The sequence below is a fragment of the Myotis brandtii genome, unplaced genomic scaffold, assembly GCF_000412655.1.
Source record: "Myotis brandtii unplaced genomic scaffold, ASM41265v1 scaffold84, whole genome shotgun sequence".
In the NCBI taxonomy this organism is placed as follows: domain Eukaryota; kingdom Metazoa; phylum Chordata; class Mammalia; order Chiroptera; family Vespertilionidae; genus Myotis; species Myotis brandtii.
Window position 1 is genome coordinate 5,187,474 of NW_005371410.1, and position 20,719 is coordinate 5,208,192.

The following is a 20,719-nucleotide window of genomic DNA, read 5'->3' on the forward strand; positions in this document are numbered from 1 at the left end:
CGCGCGCGGATGGCGGCCTCCAGTGTCCAAGCCCCGGTAAATCCCAACACCCCAGCGCGGGCCGCCCAGGACGAGGACCCAGACTCTAGGCTTATAGGCTTAGAGGATCTGGCGGCCGCGGTGGCGGCCTTGGAGGAAGAGGAGGAGGAGGAACAGGAAGATGAGAAGGCAGTGCAGCGGTCGCGGGCGATGGTAATGTGGGGGCGGGACGTGGGCTAGGACTGGGCTCTGGCTGGGTGCGGGCTGATGGCTGGTCCGCGTCTCCGCTGGCCTGAGCGACAGGCTGACAAACGCTGCTCCCTGTCCAGATCGTCGGTAATATTGACCCACCATCTTCTCTATGTTCCCATAGAAATCAATAAAACCGAGGCCTTAAAAAGTCGTAATTTTCACCAAAACGATTGTTGTAAGAATTTCTTGGAGAGCATTTTACTTTAGCCTAGAGCAGTGGTTCTCAACCTTCCTAATGCCGCGACTCTAATACAGTTCCTCATGTTGTGGTGACCCCCAACCATAAAATATTTTCGTTGCTACTTCATAACTGTAATTTTGCTACTGTTATGAATCGTAATGTAAATATCTGATATGCTATATGTGTTTTCCGATGGTCGCGACCCACAGGTTGAGAACTGCTGGTCTAGAGAGTGCAGAACCTTACTCTTTATGCTCCAGTATTTGTCAGAAGTAGATATTCCCTTTTCTTTTTAACTTGGGGAGGTCTGATTTACCTACCCCACAGATGATAACCCCTAAGATTCAGGTGAATCAACTGTGCTGTCAGAGGTGTGTTTTATTGTCATTTTAAGGTCTTGGTTATTAGTGCATCTTAACACGATACGTGAGAAGCGATGTTTAAAACCATTGAGTTCAGTGGCTAGATCAGACAGATAGAGTTAAGCATCCAGAGAAGCAAATTACTGAGGACCCATTATTTCCTAAAGGGCACTTTTCAGTGTTACATGTGTCGTGAACACCTGTCCACCAGTTAGAGGGCCGAGTCTGCCATCTGCTCTATTCCTTTAAAAGTTAGAAACCTTGACTCCGCAGATATAAACCTCCTTACCCCCGTTAAAGATTCTTAACACCATTTTTTCAAGCCTCTCAGATACAAAAAGAAAAAGCATTGTGGTCTAGGGCTAATAGAAATCACTGAATATTTTGGAATTGTAATCTCTTTAATCTACACTAAAACTGTTAATGAGAAAATCTGTAGCAACACCTTTCATGGTCATAGCAACCACTAAGCCATAATTAAATTAGTTAAAATTTAAGCTGATGCCTGATAGATGAAAAAGAGTAACCGTTATTTGAAGAGTGGGTATGGGAAAACATTCCAGGCAGAGGGAACAAGCATATGCAGAGGTCCTAAGATAGGAAAATGAAGAGCTTTGGGTGATTAAGGATCTGAAAGAAAGCCAGCAAGAGTGGAAAAGAGGGGAAGAATGAGTGAGGGGAAATGAACTTGGAGAGGTAAGCAGGGCCTAAACATTCAGGGCCTTGTAGACCTAGGTAAGGAGTTGTTTATTGTAGGTGCATTGGGAGGTCCTTGAAGACTTTTAAAAGATCTGAAATGTTCCTATTTACATTTTTTAAAAATGACTCTGATGACTCTGTGGAGAACTTCTGACAAAGCAGAAGTAAGGAACTAGTTAGGAGGCTGTGCAGTAATTTCAGAAGCCATAGGTGATGGCTGGACCTAGAGTCTGGGGGAGATGGCAAGAAGTGGACAGATTTCTCCAGAATGGATCAGAATTACTGTTAAAGAATGAAAGTGAAGGCCAAGGAAGAGGAAGAAATAAAGAATGCTTACTCTCAGGTTTCTGGTTTGAGAAGTTGCATGAAAGGCAGTGCCATTTACTGAACTGGGGACAACTTGGGGAGGAATGGATGTAGAGGCTGGGTGGTTTTCAGTGTTGTTGTTTTTTTTTGTGTGTGTTTTTTTATTGTTGATCCTATTACAGATCCTCCTCCCCCATTTCTTCCTCTTTGCCCTCCTCCAAGGTTTTAGTGTTGAACATGGTAACTTTGAGAGATCTGTGAAACTACCAAGTGGAAATATGTAGGAAGCAGCTGAGCCTATGAAAGTGTAGTTCTGTAGAGTCTGAGCTGGAGATACCTATCTGGGAGTTTTCAGCATTTTTGAAACAATGGGAATGGATAAAGTCACTTAGGGAGAGTGCAGAAAAAGAAGGGGTCTTGTATAGAACTTTTTTTTTTAATTTCAGAGAGAAAGGGAGAGAGATACAGAAACATCAATGATGAAAGAGAATCACTGATCAGCGGCCTCCTGCATGCCCCCCCACCAGGGACCGAGCCCACAACCCGGGCGTGTGCCCTGACCAGGAATCGAACCATGACCTCCTGGTTCACAGGTTGACACTCAACCACTGATCCACACCAACCGGGCTAGAACACTTTAAAAACCTCATTTAACAGTTAGATAGATAAAAAGGAGACTAAAGGGATTAAGGACCAGCTACAGTGGTAGGATCACCACCACAAGAGTGTGGAAGTCCCGTTTATTGGTTTTAATGATGAGGGAAAGTGTCAGATATTGCTAAAGAGAAGGGACATTTCATCCTGAAGCAGGAGGAAAAGAGAAAAGTGGCACAAAAGCAGGCAGTTTTATAGATGGGAAGATGAGGGAACTTTCCTCTGATAGTTTCTGGTTTCTTAAAGAAATAAACGAGTTGGGGAGTGGGGGTGGGAGCAGGTAGAAGAGGAAGGGAAAGGTAAGCAGTATTGCTAGGGGAGTGTGAGAGGCAGGTGCCAGACAGATCAAGTAGTCAATAGAGATTGCTCAGTTTTTAATTTAGTATTAGTACTCACAAAGCATTCTTCTTTAAGTTATATTTTTATTAGATAAGTAATACATGAGCACATTCTCCTTTTAAAATTTCAAATGTTACAAATAAGGCTTGGGCCCTTTTACTCTCTCCTCCCAAAGAAAGTCTGAGTCCCTCCTCCCTACCCATTGGTAGCCACTGTTTTGAAACTGATATATATGTATTCTTCTGGGCTTTTTCCTGTCTCCTGTGTACATCCTTGAAGCATTTGGTAGCATTTTATGTATACATATTGTTCTGAAACTTGCTTTTTACTCTTATCATTTATTGCTGGGTTTACCCCGGTTACTATATGTAGATCTGCCTCATTCCTTACAAATCCTTTCAATGAAAAAAAAAATTTAGTAAAAATTCCAGAATTGCAGATGATACTAGACAGACTATATCACAAATAATTATGAGTGCTGATCACTAATGAAGCACATGTGCATGTGCTGGAAGGAGCATCATCTAAATGGGTCAAGCCAATCGAGGGAAGATTATCCTCTAATCTAGTGGCTGCATGCACAACATTCACAAAAAGCCGAACAATTAAAGGGAAAGGGTGCTATTTTAGGCTCTTGGAAAATAATGTCCTTGGTCTAGGTCAGTGGTCGGCAAACTGCGGCTCGGCAAACCGCGGCTCGTGAGCCACATGTGGCTCTTTGGCCCCTTCAGTGCAGCTCTTCCACAAAATACTGGCTCTTCCACAAAATACCGACTTCTGCACATGGGCCACGAAGTTTCAATCGCACTGTACGTCCGCGCCCGCACGTGGTATTTTGTGGAAGATCCGCACTGAAGGGGCCAAAGAGCCGCAAGTGGCTCGTGAGCCGTGGTTTGCCGACCACGGGTCTAGGTTATTTGACCTACTAAAATGTTTTCTTCTGTGTGAAGACAAAGATTAAATTAAAGTTAGAATTCGCTTATTAATCATTCATCTGTTTTAGGTAAAACACCATGGAAGTAATTTATCTGAAAAGTTAAGTATTAAGAGTATTAAACAGAAATGGGACAGATACTGTTAAAAGTCAGTGTATAAATATCAGACCTGCCACCACTCTTCAGAAGCTACTCATCCTTCAGTATCTTTGCAGTTTTTCCAGGACCAAATAAATTTTACCCTTTAATGGAAAATGACTATTACGAAGGCCTTCTTTTAAAGGATGTTCTAAAAGAATGAATGGAGAGTACCTGTATGCTTTTTTCTAAAAACAGTTCTTTGGAATATCTTCCCTCTTTTAGTTAGTTTTTTAAGAAATAAGCCCTTTTCTTAATACTTAGTAGAATATAACTCTTTAGAGCAGCCAGTATTTCTTAGGATGATTCCGTTCCTTTTTTTTTTCCAGAGAGGTAGCGAGAGTGAGAGATAGATGGAAACATTAATAATGATTGAGAACCATTGTTTGGTTGCCTCCTACACGCCCACTACTGGGGATTGAGCCTGCAACCCAGGCATGTGCCATTGACCAGCATTGAACCCAGGACCCTTGAGTCTGCAGGCCGACTCTCTATCCACTGAGCCAAAACCAGCTAGGGCTGATCCAGTTCTTTGTGAGGGAATACCTCTCCTCTTAATGGAAATAATATTTTTTTAGCTGTATATTCATTCTTCCAATGAATGTTTATTGAGCCTCTGCCATTAGTCAGGTGCTTTTCTAGGCACTGGGAACACCACCATGAACAAAGCAGACAAATCCTTGTCTTTGTGATACTGACTTTGTGGAAGAATTAGGCATACATTACGCAAATAAAGATATGTAGAATGACTGTTGGTGGTGAGTATTTATGAGAAAAAATAAAACAGGGAGGCTGACAATGAGTGGGTGGAGAGGTTATAATTTCAAATAGGGTAGCCTTGGTGAGGCGATGACATTTGAATAAAGGCCACGAGGTGATTTTGCTGATTCTGTGAGCATTGGAAAAACTGCAGAATGAAATCAGCCAATGCTGCTGCTCAGGGGAAGAACCACTGCAGGCATCACTCAAGTAGACAAGTGGACAGAACTAACAGGAAGGAATAGGTCTTCTTCCTCCTCTAGCCCTGTTGTCTCCCCCTAGCCCCACTTTAGGAAGAGTCTACCTGGGAGCAGCTGGCAAAGCGGAAACATGGTTTACAGACTCCTGTCCTCAGCATCACCCAGCAGGGAGTAGAAGGGTGGCATTGGAGCTGACAGGCAATAGTTTAACACTGGGCATACTTCAAGTATTGTAAAGTTGATGTTCGAAAGATTAGTGCCCATGTCACATGGCTAAGAAGTGCAGAACCTAGGCTTGAACACAAGAATTTGACACTATATCCCTAATCTTTCTCCCAAGCCATAAAAATTCTCCAAATTGAAAAGGTACTAACTTCTAGCCAAGTAGTAGACAAGAAATGAAAACCACCTCCTGCTTGCCCTAACCTTCCTTTCTAGGCTTGCTTCCCAAAATCGCTTTATACATTTTACTCTCCTCTGATCCTGCAGCTGTGTGCACCTTACTCTCCACCATGCCCCTCACCCCCATGGCTTTTGTTAATGTCCTTTTCTTTGTCTGCAGTACCTTTTCCCTTTTTCCCCCTATACTCTATCTGATCCTCCAGATTCTTCTATTCTTTGACTCAGCTTAAATATCACTTCCTCCAGGAAGCCTTCTGGAGTTACTTTACAAACTCAAACCAAACAAAAGCTCTCTTCATTTGAATACCCTTATCACTTGGTATTTGTATTTCTTTTTTTTCTTTAATATATTTTATTGATTTTTTACAGAGAGGAAGGGAGAGAGATAGAGAGTTAGAAACATCGGTGAGAGAGAAACATCGATCAGCTGCCTCCTGCACATCTCCCACTGGGTACATGCCCTTGACCAGAATCGAACCTGGGACCCTTCAGTCCACAGGCTGACGCTCTATCCACTGAGCCAAACCGGTTATGGTATTTGTATTTCTAATGACCACTTTCTACTTCATATTAGTTCTCCTCTCACTGCTTATTTATTTATTTTTTTAAATATATTTTATTGATTTTTTTACAGAGAGGAAGGGAGAGGGATAAAGAGTTAGAAACATCGATCAGCTGCCTCCTGCACACTCCCTACTGGGGATGTGTCCGCAACCAAGGTACATGCCCTTGACCGGAATCGAACCTGGGACCCTTGAGTCCGCAGGCCGATGCTCTATCCACTGAGCCAAACCGGTTAGGGCTCACTGCTTATTTAAACGTTGGTGTTGGCCAACATTTCCATCCTCGGGTTTTTGTCGTATTGCCCACACTCTCCTCAGGCTGCCTCATTCATATGCAAGGCTGCACCTGCCACTTCTGTGATATTGGTGGCTCCCATATCTTCATCTACAGCCCAGCCTCCTTACCAGGTCTCCAGATAAATTTACCCACCTGTTTCCTGGACATTCACCTGCCCTACTATCCCTTAAACTCAGTGTGTCTAAGAGAGATTCGTTTTCTTTTCCTAAAACACTCTCCTCCTCAGTGTTCCCTATATTGATGAATGGCAGCAGCAGCAGCAGCATCTACCTAGACAGGCAGCACTCCAAACAGAAGTCTTCGATTTGTTGCCCACAATACAGGCCATTACTGAGTTGATGATTCAGCCTCCTAAATCTACCAAGGCAGCCGCCTTGGTGCTGCTTCCTTAATTCTGCCCTTAATAGCCGAAACCGGTTTGGCTCAGTGGATAGAGCGTCAGCCTGCGAACTGAAGGGTCCCAGGTTCGATTCCGGTCAGGGGCATGTGCCTGGGTTGCGGGCACATCCCCAGTGGGGGGTGTGCAGGAGGCGGCTGATCGATGTCTCTCTCTCATCGATGTTTCTGACTCTCTATCTCTCTCCCTTCCTCTCTGTGAAAAATCAATAAAATATATTTTAAAAAAAAATTCTGCCCTTAATATCTCTAACTTGGACCTTGGCATTAGCTCATTAACTGCTGCTAATCTTTCTTCCTTCGTTTTCACTCTATTTGCTACCGGATGAATCCTTCCGAGCACGACTGATCATGGCACTCCTCTGCTCACATCCTTCAAGCTCCTGTTGCCTGGTTGAAGCTCTTGACGTGCCTTTTTCACCTTGTTTCCCACCCTCCCTCGTGCTCCATCCCGTTCTCACTAGCCCCAGACTGTTTACCTCTCTCTGAGCATACCATGCCTGTTCCTTCCTCATGTGGCTAAAAACCCCTTCCTAACACTTGGGATTTGGATTAAATCCCACCTCTACTACTTACTGGTGTGTGACTGCAGGCAGGTCACCGAAGTCCTCTGAGCCTCAGTTTCCTTATCAAGAACAGAGTACCTGCCAGTTGCATCATCATGCAGTAACATATGATTAATGTTCTGGCACTGTGCCTCAGACTTCTTTGTTTTTCACTGCTTCCCTAATCTGACAAGCTTTGTCCTTATCTAACATTGTCTCCATCTGGTGCACCCTTGTAAATTCTGTCTCTTCTTTTCCCCGTGGTCAGAATTAGGCATTCTTTCTCTGAGCTCTTATGGTAACTGATATTGTGACATACATGGGGGCAGCTCACAGGCAGGAATCAGGAGTTCTGTCTCCTTCAAAGTCTGCTGCCCATTATTTATGTACACATCCTCACCTAAACTCACTGAAGCTTCTAGAACAGCGGTTCTCAACCTGTGGGTCGAGACCCCTTTGGGGGTCGAACGACCCTTTCACAGGGGTTGCCTAAGACCATCGGAAAACACACATATAATTACATATTGTTTTTGTGATTAATCACTACGATTTAATTATGTTCAATTTATAACAATGAAATTGGGGGTCATCACAACATGAGGAACTATATTAAAGGGTCGCGGCATTAGGAAGGTTGAGAACCACTGTTCTAGAAGGTGGAGTGTTTATTTGATTTGTATCTTTAAGCAGCTAGAGAATGCTGGGTATCCTTAAGAATTTAATGAATGAGGAAGTTAACAAAGTACTCATTTCCACAGCTAAGAAGGTAATGATGAGGAGCACATATAGAAACAGGAGAAGGTATCAGAAAATTCTCTTGAGTTGTATGACAATAAAGCAATTCTTTGAGTCATAGATTTGTTGGTAAATTTCTGCACACCAGCTCTACTGAAAAACATTTGTTTTCCTTCATTTTCTCTGTTAGCCCAAGTAGTACAATATTGGTCTCCTGTACACTGTTTAAAAACTCATATTTATAACTTTTACATATAAGTGACTCTTCTGCATTTTCCCATTGGGAGAAGCTACTCAGATTTATTTCTTAGTGTCTTATTAGATTGGGTTTATAATTTTCTAAGGCAAATACTCTTTTTTCATTTTGAGTATATTTCAGGCAATAGGCTAAATTTAAGACCATATTCAACAGCCTTTTATGCATAATATCATAAATAACTTTATTTCTCAACTGAGAAAATATCAAATTTCTATATTTATGGAGAAAGTGGAGTTTTACCTCTATAGTTGCTTCAATTAAAAGAACTATAAGATGTATATGAAAAGAGTTAGGGGAGCCCTAGCTGGTTTGGCTCAGTGGATAGAGCGTTGGCCTGCAGACTGAAGGGTCCCGGGTTCGATTCTGGTCAAGGGTACATGCCTGGGTTGTGGGCTCGATCCCCAGTAGGGGGCGTGCAGGAGGCAGCCGATCAGTGATTCTCATCATTGATGTTTCTATCTCTCTCCCTCTCCCTTCCTCTCTGAAATCAATAAAAATAATTTAAAAAAAAGAGTTAGGGGAAAGATCGATCAGACTCTTCCAGGCATGACCTATATATAGAATAACTATACTCTGTGTAGTTACAATGCTATACTGTACTATTCTTGTTCTCTTTTCACTCCCAATGTCCCTGTCACTCAGGACTTTGTTACAACTGCTCTTTGTTGCCCCCAGGAGCGGCTGTTCTGAAACTACCTCCCACCCCCTTCCAACCCTCCTACTTCCTATGAGGTCTCCCCTGCACATCCAGGAGGGCTTCTTCCTGGGTTCTTGATGAGCCAATGAGAACTTTGTTCCCTCCACTCTCCTGCCCTCCTTTGCCCATTCCCCTCTCTTCTCCACTGGTGCACCCTTGTGGCCCATACTGTAGGAGCCAAGCTCCGGATGTTGGGCTGTAGTTGCTTGGTTTGCAGTAAGAGGAACTGGTTCTTCTTCATTTCAGTTATCACTTACAACTCCAACGGAGGGTCTTTATTAAGGATAGTTTGGTTCTATCCTATTATAGAGTATGGGTTAGTACATGATCCGAGAATCTAACCATCCTTTATAAAGAGGATCAAATAGTATTTATTTTCTGGCAACTTGATTTCTCTCTCTTGTTCTCAATAAAATGTGAGAGGGAAATGTACATAGCTCACAAGTAAGAAGCAGCATTGGGAATTAGTGTCAAATTTATTTGTCTTTTAATTCCAAATACCATATAACAGGCTTTTCCCTCCCATCAGACTGACTTTAACATCATTTCCGGGGTGAATAACCTAACATATATGAACTATGAGGACCCTGTGGACTTTTCTGATATTTTCCACTCTAATGAAGAATATTTCAGGAAACTAGAAGAGCTGAAGACTGCCCACATGGAAACTATGGCAAAGTTAGAGAAAATGTACCAGAATAAATTAAATTTAAAGAAAGTGCAGCCAGTGATCATCAGGGATGAAGCTTCTAGTGTCTCTTCCATGTAAGTTTGTACATAATCTTAGTTGTGGACTGTAAAATAAAATGTATACTTAAAAGTGCAGAACAAGCCCTGGCTGGTGTGGCTCAGTTGGTTGGGCATCGTCCCACGTACTGAAAAATTGCTGGTTTGATTCCCAGTCAGGGTACATGCCCAGGTTTCGGGCTCAATCCCCTGACGGGGGCGTGTAAGAGGCAGCTGATTGATGATGTACTCTCACATTAATATTTTTCTCTCTCTAAAAATCAATTTTAAAATCTTAAAAGAATAAAGTACAGAACAAAATTATTTCAGAATATTTTCTCTCAAATATCCCTTTGTACTTGTAATTATATATGGAGGTGGAATTTTATTCAAAATGTTTAATGGCTTATCAACCTACCAGGTGGCTTCTTGCTTTGAGGGTCATTAGGTGGCCATTTGGTCTTTTCTTTCTGACCTATCATTCATACAACTGTAGACATGTATCAGAATATTTTTAAATGATGAATATTAAAAATTTAAAAGACCTTTATAATATGTGAATTAACATGAGCTTATTAAAGATATAGTATAAATTGTTTAGAACTAAAACATAAATCTGATTAAGTTTTCAAAATAGTCTTTAATTTCAAGACCTATTTCTGTGATAAACTGGCTTATTTTGAAACTTGAGGCAAGTCCCTTAACTCATCCAGTGGGTCAGCACTGATTGCATATCTCCTGGGTGTCAGACCTTGCGTGGACACTAGGAAGTCAAAATTGAGATGCCCTCAAGGATCTCAAAGATTAGCTGAGAATGAAAAATTGCAATACAACATTATAGAGACAAGAAAAAGCAGTTGATCGTGTCAGAGTGTCAGTGGAGGGACACAGGAAGGAATTTTCTACTGAAGTCATATCTGGGTTCAGTCTTAAGGGGTGTGTGTAGCTGCAGCAAATGTAGGAAGCAAGGAGAGGCCTTCTAGGCAGCCGAAACCATGTGTGCAAAGGCATGGCGGCATGAGGAATGGTGTGTGTGAGGAACTTCATGTGATTGGATGTGATGTAGAATGGTGATGGGGGTAGGGAAAAGTGAGAGGTGAAACTGGAAAGCTAGGCAGAGGCTAATATTAAAGGACTCTGTAATCTGTATTTGACTTCATAACAATGACAAATCATGGGAAAGTTTCAAGAAGGAGAGTGACATGATCAGATGTATATTTTAAAACGGTGTCTATGGAAAACATGTGGAGAATTCAATTCAGAGGTTAGACACAAGAAGCCTCAACTGTCTCATATTCCTCCCTTATAAAATAAAGGCATCAGATTAGATAATTTATAGGCATTTTCCAGCTCTATTCTAAATAAAAGTGATAATTTTTACAAGCCGTATCCAGCTCCTATCTTAAATCTGATTATACCTTTTTAAAAAAATATATGTATATATTTTATTGATTTCAGAGAGGGAGGGAGAAGAGAGAGATAGAAACAATGATGAGAAAGAATCATGGATTGGCTGCCGCCTGCATGCCCCCTGTTGGGGATCAAGCCCACAACCTGGGAATCGAACCATGACCTCCTGGTTCATAGGTCTGATGCTCAACCACTGAACCACACCATTTGGGTTAATTGATTATACCTTGCTATAAGAAAATATCTAATTCTTAATTCTTATATTTGGTCACATACAACTGAAAGTGTAACCTAACCTAATTATTCTTCTCACTTAGGTGTGTATCAGAAAAGAACTATCACCCTATCTCGTTAATCACATCACTTTCAGAACCTGATTTAGGTCATTCTTCCTCCTTGATTGTGTCTTCCTCTGAAGATGAGCTGCCCAACTTAGAAAAAGACTATCCTGAGAAAAGCAGAATGATGACCTATGCTAAGGAGCTCATCAACAACATGTGGACCAACTTTTCTGTTAAAGATTACATTCAGTGTGAAGATGCTGACTTCCCAGCAATTAAAAAAACAGGGAAGAAATCAAAAGAATGGGTGCCAAAGATTACAGTACCTGAGCCTTTTCAAATGATGATTAGAGAACAGAAGAAAAAAGAAGAGAACATGAAATATAAATCAGATATTGAAATGGCACACAAACTGCTCAAAAAACAAGAAGATTCAGAGTGTAAGAAAAAATTCCGAGCCAACCCAGTTCCAGAATTTGTCTTTTTCCCCCTTTATCATGACATAGTCAAGCAAAATGAAGAACGAAGGAGGATTATGAAGGAGAAAAACAAAGAAGCACTTTTGGCCTCACAAAAGCCATTTAAGTTTATTGCAAGGGAGGAACAAAAGCGAGCAATCCGGGAAAAGCAGCTGAGAGACTTTATTAAGTCTAAAAAGAAAACAAATCGATTTAAAGCCAGACCTATACCTCGATCTACTTATGGTTCAACTGCCAATAACAGGTTAAAAGAAGAAGAGCTCTTTAGAAACATTAAGACACAGCTGAGAGCCCAAGAACTTTTACTGAATTCAACCCCTCCGCCTTATAGTCCACCTCACAGAAGTTTTGCTGCAAGGAAGCCCAAGGATCCCAAACAGGCTGAACAGTTGAAGTGTAAATGCAAGTCTAGGAGCCCGATTGCTGATTTTGGAGAACCTCCTGAGAGATATCAGAAGCACCTCCCAGAACAGAAAAGTCCAAAAATCCTTTTAGTTTACAAACCATCTGATCTTCATGCAGCCTCACATGCATCCACTAAAAGAGAGAAAAATTTGGCAGATAATAAAGCAGAGGAAGAAAATTTGAAAGAAACACATTGGGCTTATCAGTCTCTAAGGCACAAGTCACCAGGAAGAAGTCCAAATGCAAAGCGTGTGCCTTATAACTGCAGCCCTCCAATGCCCACAGTATCTTCCAGAGGAAGAGAACAAGCCACCAGGTAAATAACTAGGCTACTTCATTGACTGACCTATGATTGCTAAAATAGTATACATGACATTATTAATTTTATATTGGCGAATTTGAAAGTATGAAGAAATTATTATATCTGGTAATATATTTTACTTTATAATATAGAACATTTTGCAAAAGTGTGTGCTAAGAAATGTAATTTCCATTTTATGACTCCTTGAGAATAGACAAGATTAGAGTTGGCTTATTGATTTCCAAGTTCACAAGTCAGATCCTTCTCAAAAGGTTGCCTTTTTTCAGCCTTTGAATTATCCTGTGTTAAATCTTTGCTAAGCAACATTCTCATTGGCTTAAAGTGAATTAAGCCTTAGTTTGTTGCCCTCAGGAGATCACTTGAGGAAAAGAAAATGTTGGAAGAAGAGAGAACTCGGATCCTAACTAAGCAGAAACAAAGAATGAAAGAATTGCAGAAACTCCTGACAACCCGGACTAAGGCTTATGACTCACATCAAAGTTTAGCTCAAATATCTAAATCCAGAATAAAATCTCTCAGGTATCATGAAACCTGAACCTCTAGACCATTGGTTTTCAAACTTTTAAAAAATCAAGTTACCAATATATGAACAAATTAAGAAGAATATTAGTGTTTTAGTTTCTGGATTCAAGTTATCAGTTGCTTATACTTAATACACACACACACACACACACACACACACACACACACACATTCTCTCATTCACCTCATGATGAGAACCAACATATATATGTATACACACCTGATGGTGAGGACCATGAAGCTATGTTATTGAACAGAAATGTTTTATATTGTGGCTATAGTTAATATCTTATATTGGCATTTTAACTCTTTTTCTTTATATTATTTTTGATTGCACAATATACTAGTAATATTGAGAAAAATCTTGAGGCACAGATATAAAGCTTTTTCAACAACTTGTCATGTAATCTCAGAATATTCTTCAACAAACAGATATGTAAAAGATTTTTGTTCTAAGATTTACATGAAATCTGATAGCACAGATTAACACTGGTATTAAGTAACATCAATTATGTGAAAGTGTCGATTAACAAGGTGTGTTAATGTTTAGTGGTATGGGTTGCATTTTGTCAGTTTTAATATAAATAAATAAAGATATTCACAGAACCCCTTTACAGAACACTGGAATTCTGCAGAAATGAAGTTTGAAAACCAATGTTCCATAGGAACATTTTTATGTTGCAAATAAACATTAAAATGTTCATGTTTAAGTAGAAAAATAACTCCCCCAAAGCTGGGTAAGTAATATGATTTATTAATTTTTAATCTGACCTATAATATTCCCCCAAATCTATATTTCCTTTTAATTAGAGGCCCAGTGCAATCCAGGACCCCACCCTGGCTGGGGAGGGCTCCAGGGCGCATTCGGCCTGACTCACCAGTCCTGATCTGCTGGACCCCAGCAGCAAGCTAACCTACCAGTTGGAGCATCTGCCCCCTGGTGGTCAGTGCGTGTCATAGCAACTGGTTGAAGGGTAAAACTAACTGTCACTTAGCATATTAATTAGGCTTTTATTATATAGGATTCCTTATAATGCCTGTCAGTGTCAGACATTATAAGGAATATAGCTCCTTATATCAATTCATTGGTAGAAGGAGCTTAATTTGATGAACTTGAGCAAAAAAATTCCTTAGAAATATTCATTCATCCTTAGAAAGTAAACTGGATTTTTAATAATACCAACTTGTATATAATTAAACATAGTTATAATTTTATAGTATAATTATTTTCTCTAATCCATGAAATCTTATTATCTTGGTAGAGTTAGTATATTTTACATAGAGAAATAGCATAGTTTAATTCATTATTAGATCTTGCCCAAATATTAAGTACACTTACTGTGAATTTATGTATTTGGTTCCTATTTTTCTAGAAATTATAGTCCCATACGCCTCATTTCTCCTCATCCCATTTAATTAACTTTGCCACCAACCTATAGCAGTTCTCATTTAAGGGACTAAAGAAGAACAAGTTCTTATTTTCAGAAAAAAACTTCTTAAAAAGAACATACCTATTTGGGACCAAATTTTTTTGGTTTTATACATTTACATATGAGATAAGAGGACATTCATTCATTCATCTTTTCAGGCCAATTTGAAGCCCTGTAAAACATTATGTCTTAAAGATTTCAGAACCTTCAGAGTACAAAGACTGCTCCCAGGATGTAAAATGTGTGCTCTCAGAACCTAGAATTTTAAAAAAATATATATTTCATTGATTTCTTCACAGAGAGGAAGGGAGAGGGATAGAGAGCTAGAAACATCGATGAGAGAGAAACATTGATCAGCTGCCTCCTGCACACCCCCTACTGGGGATGTGCCTGCAACCAAGTTACGTGCCCCTGACTGGAATCAAACCTGAGACCCTTCAGTCCGCAGGCCGACGCTCTATCCACTGAACCAAACCAGTTAGGGCTTATGTCTTAAAGATTTCAGAACCTTCAGAGTACAAAGACTGCTCCCAGGATGTAAAATGTGTGCTCTCAGAACCTAGAATTTTAAAAAAATATATATTTCATTGATTTCTTCACAGAGAGGAAGGGAGAGGGATAGAGAGCTAGAAACATCGATGAGAGAGAAACATTGATCAGCTGCCTCCTGCACACCCCCTACTGGGGATGTGCCTGCAACCAAGGTACGTGCCCCTGACCGGAATTGAACCCGGGACCCTTCAGTCCACAGGCCGACACTCTATCCACTGAACCAAACCAGTTAGGGCAGAACCTAGAATTTTTACTCTGTGTTCCATAAAAATTTACCAGTCTAGAAAAGGAATGGTGGTCAACTGTAAATTGTGCTCATAATTTAATTTCTAATTTGCCATCTAAGCTAAAATGTTATATATGCAAGTTCTTGTTTCTTTTTAAAATTCCATTCCTTTTATTTAATTTTAGAAAGAGTGAAAAGGAAAGGATGAGAGAATACCGACGAGAACTAGAAGAAATAGAAGAAAAATTAAAACACAGGCCACTACTATTTCAAAGAGTTGCTCAGGTTGTGTTTGTTGGAATTTAAGAGCTACTGTCAGTTGTTGTGTGTGTGTTTTTTTAAACATATACAGCTCTTAACTTACAGTCCATTTTTCTTATGTGCTATATAATGTACTAAGACATATTGTTTCTGTGACAGCTTCATCAAGCCAGTCAAGTAAGTAATTTTGCCAAAATCTAAGATTGAATTTTGTTGATGAGGCATGTAAGCTTAATAAAGAACATACTACTGATCAAATCATTTCCGAAAGAATAGTTCCACAACACGTTTTTAATGGCTGGTGTTTATTTCATACCAGCTTGGCCAAATATTAAGTTAAGGCTTCATGATATGATTTGGAGGTCTTTGAAGAATTAAAAAATGAAACAAAATGGCTAATTGAATCAGATTTATTTCTGCCAGTGGGTTTGTTTGTTTGTTTTTGTTTCTTTTTGGGATATAATTGACATACAGCACTGGATAAGGTTAAGGTGTACGACATAATGACTTCACATGCATAAATTAAAAAATGATTCCACAGTAAGTTTAATTAACATCCATCACCTCCTATACTTACCCCCAATTGTTTTTCCTTGTGATGAGAACTTTTAGGATTTATATATCCATACTTTCAAATATCCCATACATAGTTACCATGTTGTATATTACATCCCCATATAACTGGTATATAACTGGAAATTTGTACCTTTTGACCACCTTCATCCAGTTCCTCCTGGTAACTACAAATCTGATCTCTTTATTTTTTTAAATTTTAGATTCCATATATAAGTGAGATCATACAATATTTGTCTTTCTGTCTGACTTATTTCACTTAGTATAACGCCTTCAAAGTCCACTGCAAATGGCAGGATTTCCTTCTTTTTATGGATGGATAGTATTCTATTGTGTATATATACCACATTTTCTTTATCTATTCATCTTTCAATGGACTCTTAAGTTGTTTCCTTTCTTGGCTATTGTAAATAATGCTGCAATGAATGTGGGGAGCAGATATCTCTTTGAGGTAGTGATTTTGTTTTCTTTAGATATATACCCAGAAGTCAGATTGCTGGATCATATAGTTTTATTTTTAATTTTTTGAGAAACCTCTATACTACTTACCTAATGACTGTACTTATGTACATTCCTACCAGTAGTGCACAGGGCTTCCGTTTTCACCACATCCTCATCAGCATTTATCTCTTGTCTTTTCAATAGCCATTTTAACCAGGGTGAGGTATCTCATTGTGAAATATCACCTAATGATTTGCATTTCCCTATGATTAGTCATGTTGAGCATCTTTTCATGTACCTGTTGAGCCATTTGAATATCTTCTTTGGAAAAATGTCTACCCAGTCCTTTGCCAGCTTTTAAATTGGATTAGTTGGGTGTTTTGTTTTGTTTTTGCTATTGATTTGTATGAGTACTTTATATATTTTGAATATTAATTCCTTATCAGATATATGATTTGCAAATATTTTTTCCCATTTGTAGGTTGCCTTTTCATTTTGTTGATTGGTGTTTTTGGTTTTTTTTAAAAATATATTTTTTATTGATTTCAGAGAGGAAAAGAGAGATAGAAACATCAATGATGAGAGAGAATCACTGATTGGCTGCCTCCTGCACGCCCCCTACTGGGGATCGAGCCCGAAACCCGGGCATGTGCCCTTGACTGGAATCGAACCTGGGACCCTTTGGTCCGCAGGCTGATGCTCTATCCACTGAGCCAAACCAGCCAGGGCAATTGGTGTTTTTTTAAGTAAGTCTATAATTTTCAATCTTATCTATAATTACTGAAAGGATCTTCTTTTTATCAGAAAAACGAAATTTTCACTCAGTTTTACAGTCTTTCCATTAAGAGAAATTTGTCAATTTCAGATCTTTTCCTTAGTACTCATAAGGGAGAGGTTCTTAGGGGTGACATAGCTTAACAATAGATAATCATAACATCTCAGTTTCAACTTTAGGGGGAAAAATCATAAGCTGTTTTATATTGCTCAGTGTAAAGTGATTGACTTTGGCTCAAAGCAGCTAACTGCAGGTTTTTATGTCCTCTTATCTGGTGGGTATTGACCCAGATTTCCCACTGGCATCTTATATTCATCTTGCCCCAAACCAGATCCTCCTCTTTGATTTTCTGTTTTAGTTGGACTACTATTTAGGATGACTGGGAACCACTGTTCCCCCCCATTCAGTTGTCACTGAGAGAACTGACAAATTTTATCCCTATGTAATTTTTGGATCTGTCTTTATCCATTCTTATGGTAAAATGCCAGGTGAAACCTCTATTATTTCCTATCTGAGTTAATATAATGGTTTGACTCGTTTGCCTGTCCTGTTCTTTGCAAAGCCATCCATTATATTTTTATTTTGCCGTTCTCATTCCCTTGCAAAAATGTTAACCCTGGGTAGGTAGTTAATAACCCTTGATAACGGTGACAATCATGCATTCACCGAACCATTCGTTCTCATTGTCAGTGAATGGTATCAAGAAGTCTTGTCATTGACTTCTCAATAAAATGCTACAAGCTTGTTAGTCCTATATTGCAGAGGAAGAAACTGAAATTCAAAGAAGAGCCCTGGCCGGTTTGGCTCACTGGATAGAGCATCGGCCTGGGGACTCAAGGGTCCCAGGTTCGGTTCCGGTCAAGGGCATGTACCTTGGTTGCGGGCACATCCCCAGTGGGGAGTGTGCAGGAGGCAGCTGATCGATGTTTCTCTCTCATCGATGTTTCTAACTCTCTATTCCTCTCCCTTCCTCTCTGTAAAAAATCAATAAAATATATTTTTAAGAAAGTTCAAAGAAGGTAAGTAATTCATAAAATTTACAGTTATTAAATAATGGAACTGGGATTGGAACCCAAATCAATCTGCTTCCAAACACTTAACACTGAGCTGTCCTGCTTTCTCTCAGAAGATAAACCACCTTAACATGGTATACAGAATCCTCTATGATCTGACCCCGTTAACCTCTTTAGTTAATCTACCACTGTGCTCCCCCTCATGTCAAAACTTTATACACCCTTTTACTCTCAGGCCATACCAGACTACTAGTTTCAAATTTAAAATCTTTATTCATGCTGTTTCTGAACATCCTTAGAGCCTCTTCCTATCTTTCCTCCTACTCTTTCTTTTTTTAAAAAAAAAAATATATTTTATTGATTTTTTACAGAGAGGAAGGGAGAGGGATAGAGTTAGAAACATCAATGAGAGAGAAACATCGATCAGCCGCCCCCTGCACATCCCCCACTGGGGATTTGCCCGCAACCGAGGCACATGCCCTTGACCGGAATCGAACCCGGGACCCTTGAGTCCGCAGGCCGACGCCCTATCCACTGAGCCAAACTGGTCAGGGCTCCTCCTACTCTTTCAAGTCTCAGTGTAAAATCACTTCTTGCAATGTTTCCCCTGCTTGTGTTGGTGCCCTTTCCTCTGTGTTTTTTTTATTTATTACCTTTTGCATACCTTTCTCTTTGCTCCTACCATGTTGTGTGGAAATTATTTTAATGATCTCTCTTCCCTTACAACTAGTTACTTTTTAAAAAAAAATATTTTTATTGATTTCAGAGAGGAAGGGAGAGGGAGAGAAAGACAGAAACATCAATGATAGGAGAGAATTATTGATCTGCTGCCTCCTGCACGCCCCACACTGGATATCAAGCCCACAACCCGGATAAGGGTCCGACTAGGAATGAACCTGGACCTTCTGGTTCAGAGCCCTTCGCTCAAACACTGAGCTGGTCTGTTTTTTATTTTTTTTAAAATATGTTTTTATTGATTTCAGAAAGAGGAAGGAGAGGGAGAGAGAGAGAGAGAGAGATAGAAGCATCAATGATGAGAGAGAATCATCGATCTGCCGCCTCCTGCATGCCCCCCACTGGGGATCGAACCTGCCCCTACCAGGAATCGAATCCAACTGTGATCTCCTGGTTCATAGGTCTATATTCAACCACTGAGCCACACCGGCTGGGCAACTAGTTAATTTTAAAGGGAGTGATCAAACCTTTATAATCCCGACACCTAGGACAACATCATGAACCAAAACTGAACTGTTATGATCAAATTAGCCATTTTGACCTGTCATTTTCTTTCTGGGATTAGCCCAGGCTGAGAGCATTACCCTGATGAATTAGTGATGAGTCTCAACATTAACAAGCAGTTTTGCCCTGTTGTGAATTCCCACTGTTTCTAAGCACCAGAGAAAATGTGGCAAAACAAGTGGTGAGTATGAAATTAAACCCATAGATAAATTTTAAATGTTGAAAACTAGGTTAGTTTCATAGCTGATATTTCTTCTATCACTTTTAGCCCTCACATATGCTGTTCCCTTTGCCTAAAACAACTTTCGTGTATACCCACTACCTTCCATGAGGACTTGTCACAAAATGAGTACTTAGTAATTATTAAATAAATGAAAGAATTACTATAAACCAAACTTACAGTTATAAAAATTATAAAAAATAAGCATTTTTTCATTCATTCTAGGTGCTAATAGACAAACTTTCATCACTTGTTATTTTGATTTCATGAAAGAGACAAATTTTTTTACAGGATGTTTAATAGTAAAATAAACAATTATGAAGCTATTTTAACTGTTCCTTTTATCTCTTTATTATAATTCTTTTGCATGGTGAAATGCAAGGGGGAAATCTTTGTTTTAATGAACACACTATTCACCTTGATATAAAATATTAAAAGGTATTTCCTTATACAGAATGACTGGCAGTGCTCACCACTGCTTTAGTTTTGTTCACAGAAATTAGTACGTTTTTCTTGCAGTCTATTTTGCTGTGACTGTTGGTGCTAGTTAACAGTTGTTATGTAATAAATTCACTCACAACTTTAAGCATTACCCATTTGTAAGTGTTAATTGTGGTCTTGCTGCTATTGAATTATCCCAACAGTAGGACTATGATCCAGTACAGAACAAACTACGTTATCCTGTTTCTTGGAAATTACAGCTTGCTGAGTAGATGTTAAATTGAATTTTAAAGCAGATTCAGGTGAAGGTTTATGAACACTAACTTTGATTAGTATTTTAATCTATTTTGCTTACATCAAAATATGCCATTCTTTTTAAAAAATATATATTTTTATTTCAGAGAGGAAAAGAGAGATAGAAACATCATTGATGAGAGAGAATCATTAGTCCACTGCCTCCTGCACGCCCCACACTGGGGATCGAGACCCCAACCCAGAACTGAACCCGGGACCCTTCAGTCCGCAGGCTGATGCTCTATCCACTGAGCCAAACCGGCTAGGGCAGAACATGCCATTCTTTTTTTTTTTTAATTAAATCTTTATTGTTCACCACTGAGCCCCGGCTAGGGCAGAACATGCCATTCTTTTTTTTTTTTAATTAAATCTTTATTGTTCAGATTATTACATTTGTTCCTCTTTTTTTT

The 20,719-nt window shown here is 39.5% G+C and overlaps 1 protein-coding gene across 1 annotated transcript in view; it reads left to right on the forward strand.

The window, feature by feature from the left end:
* Positions 1-6: 6 nt before the first annotated feature.
* Positions 7-20,719, forward strand: part of FAM161A (family with sequence similarity 161, member A) — a gene marked incomplete at its 5' end in the record, with an annotated part of 25,661 nt that continues 4,948 nt past the window's right edge. Inside the window, 5 exons of the mRNA XM_005884641.2 lie at positions 7-192; positions 9,229-9,464; positions 11,153-12,316; positions 12,674-12,841; positions 15,238-15,337. Of these exons, the coding sequence (XP_005884703.1) occupies positions 7-192; positions 9,229-9,464; positions 11,153-12,316; positions 12,674-12,841; positions 15,238-15,337 (1,854 nt within the window). The remainder of the gene's footprint in view (positions 193-9,228; positions 9,465-11,152; positions 12,317-12,673; positions 12,842-15,237; positions 15,338-20,719) is intronic.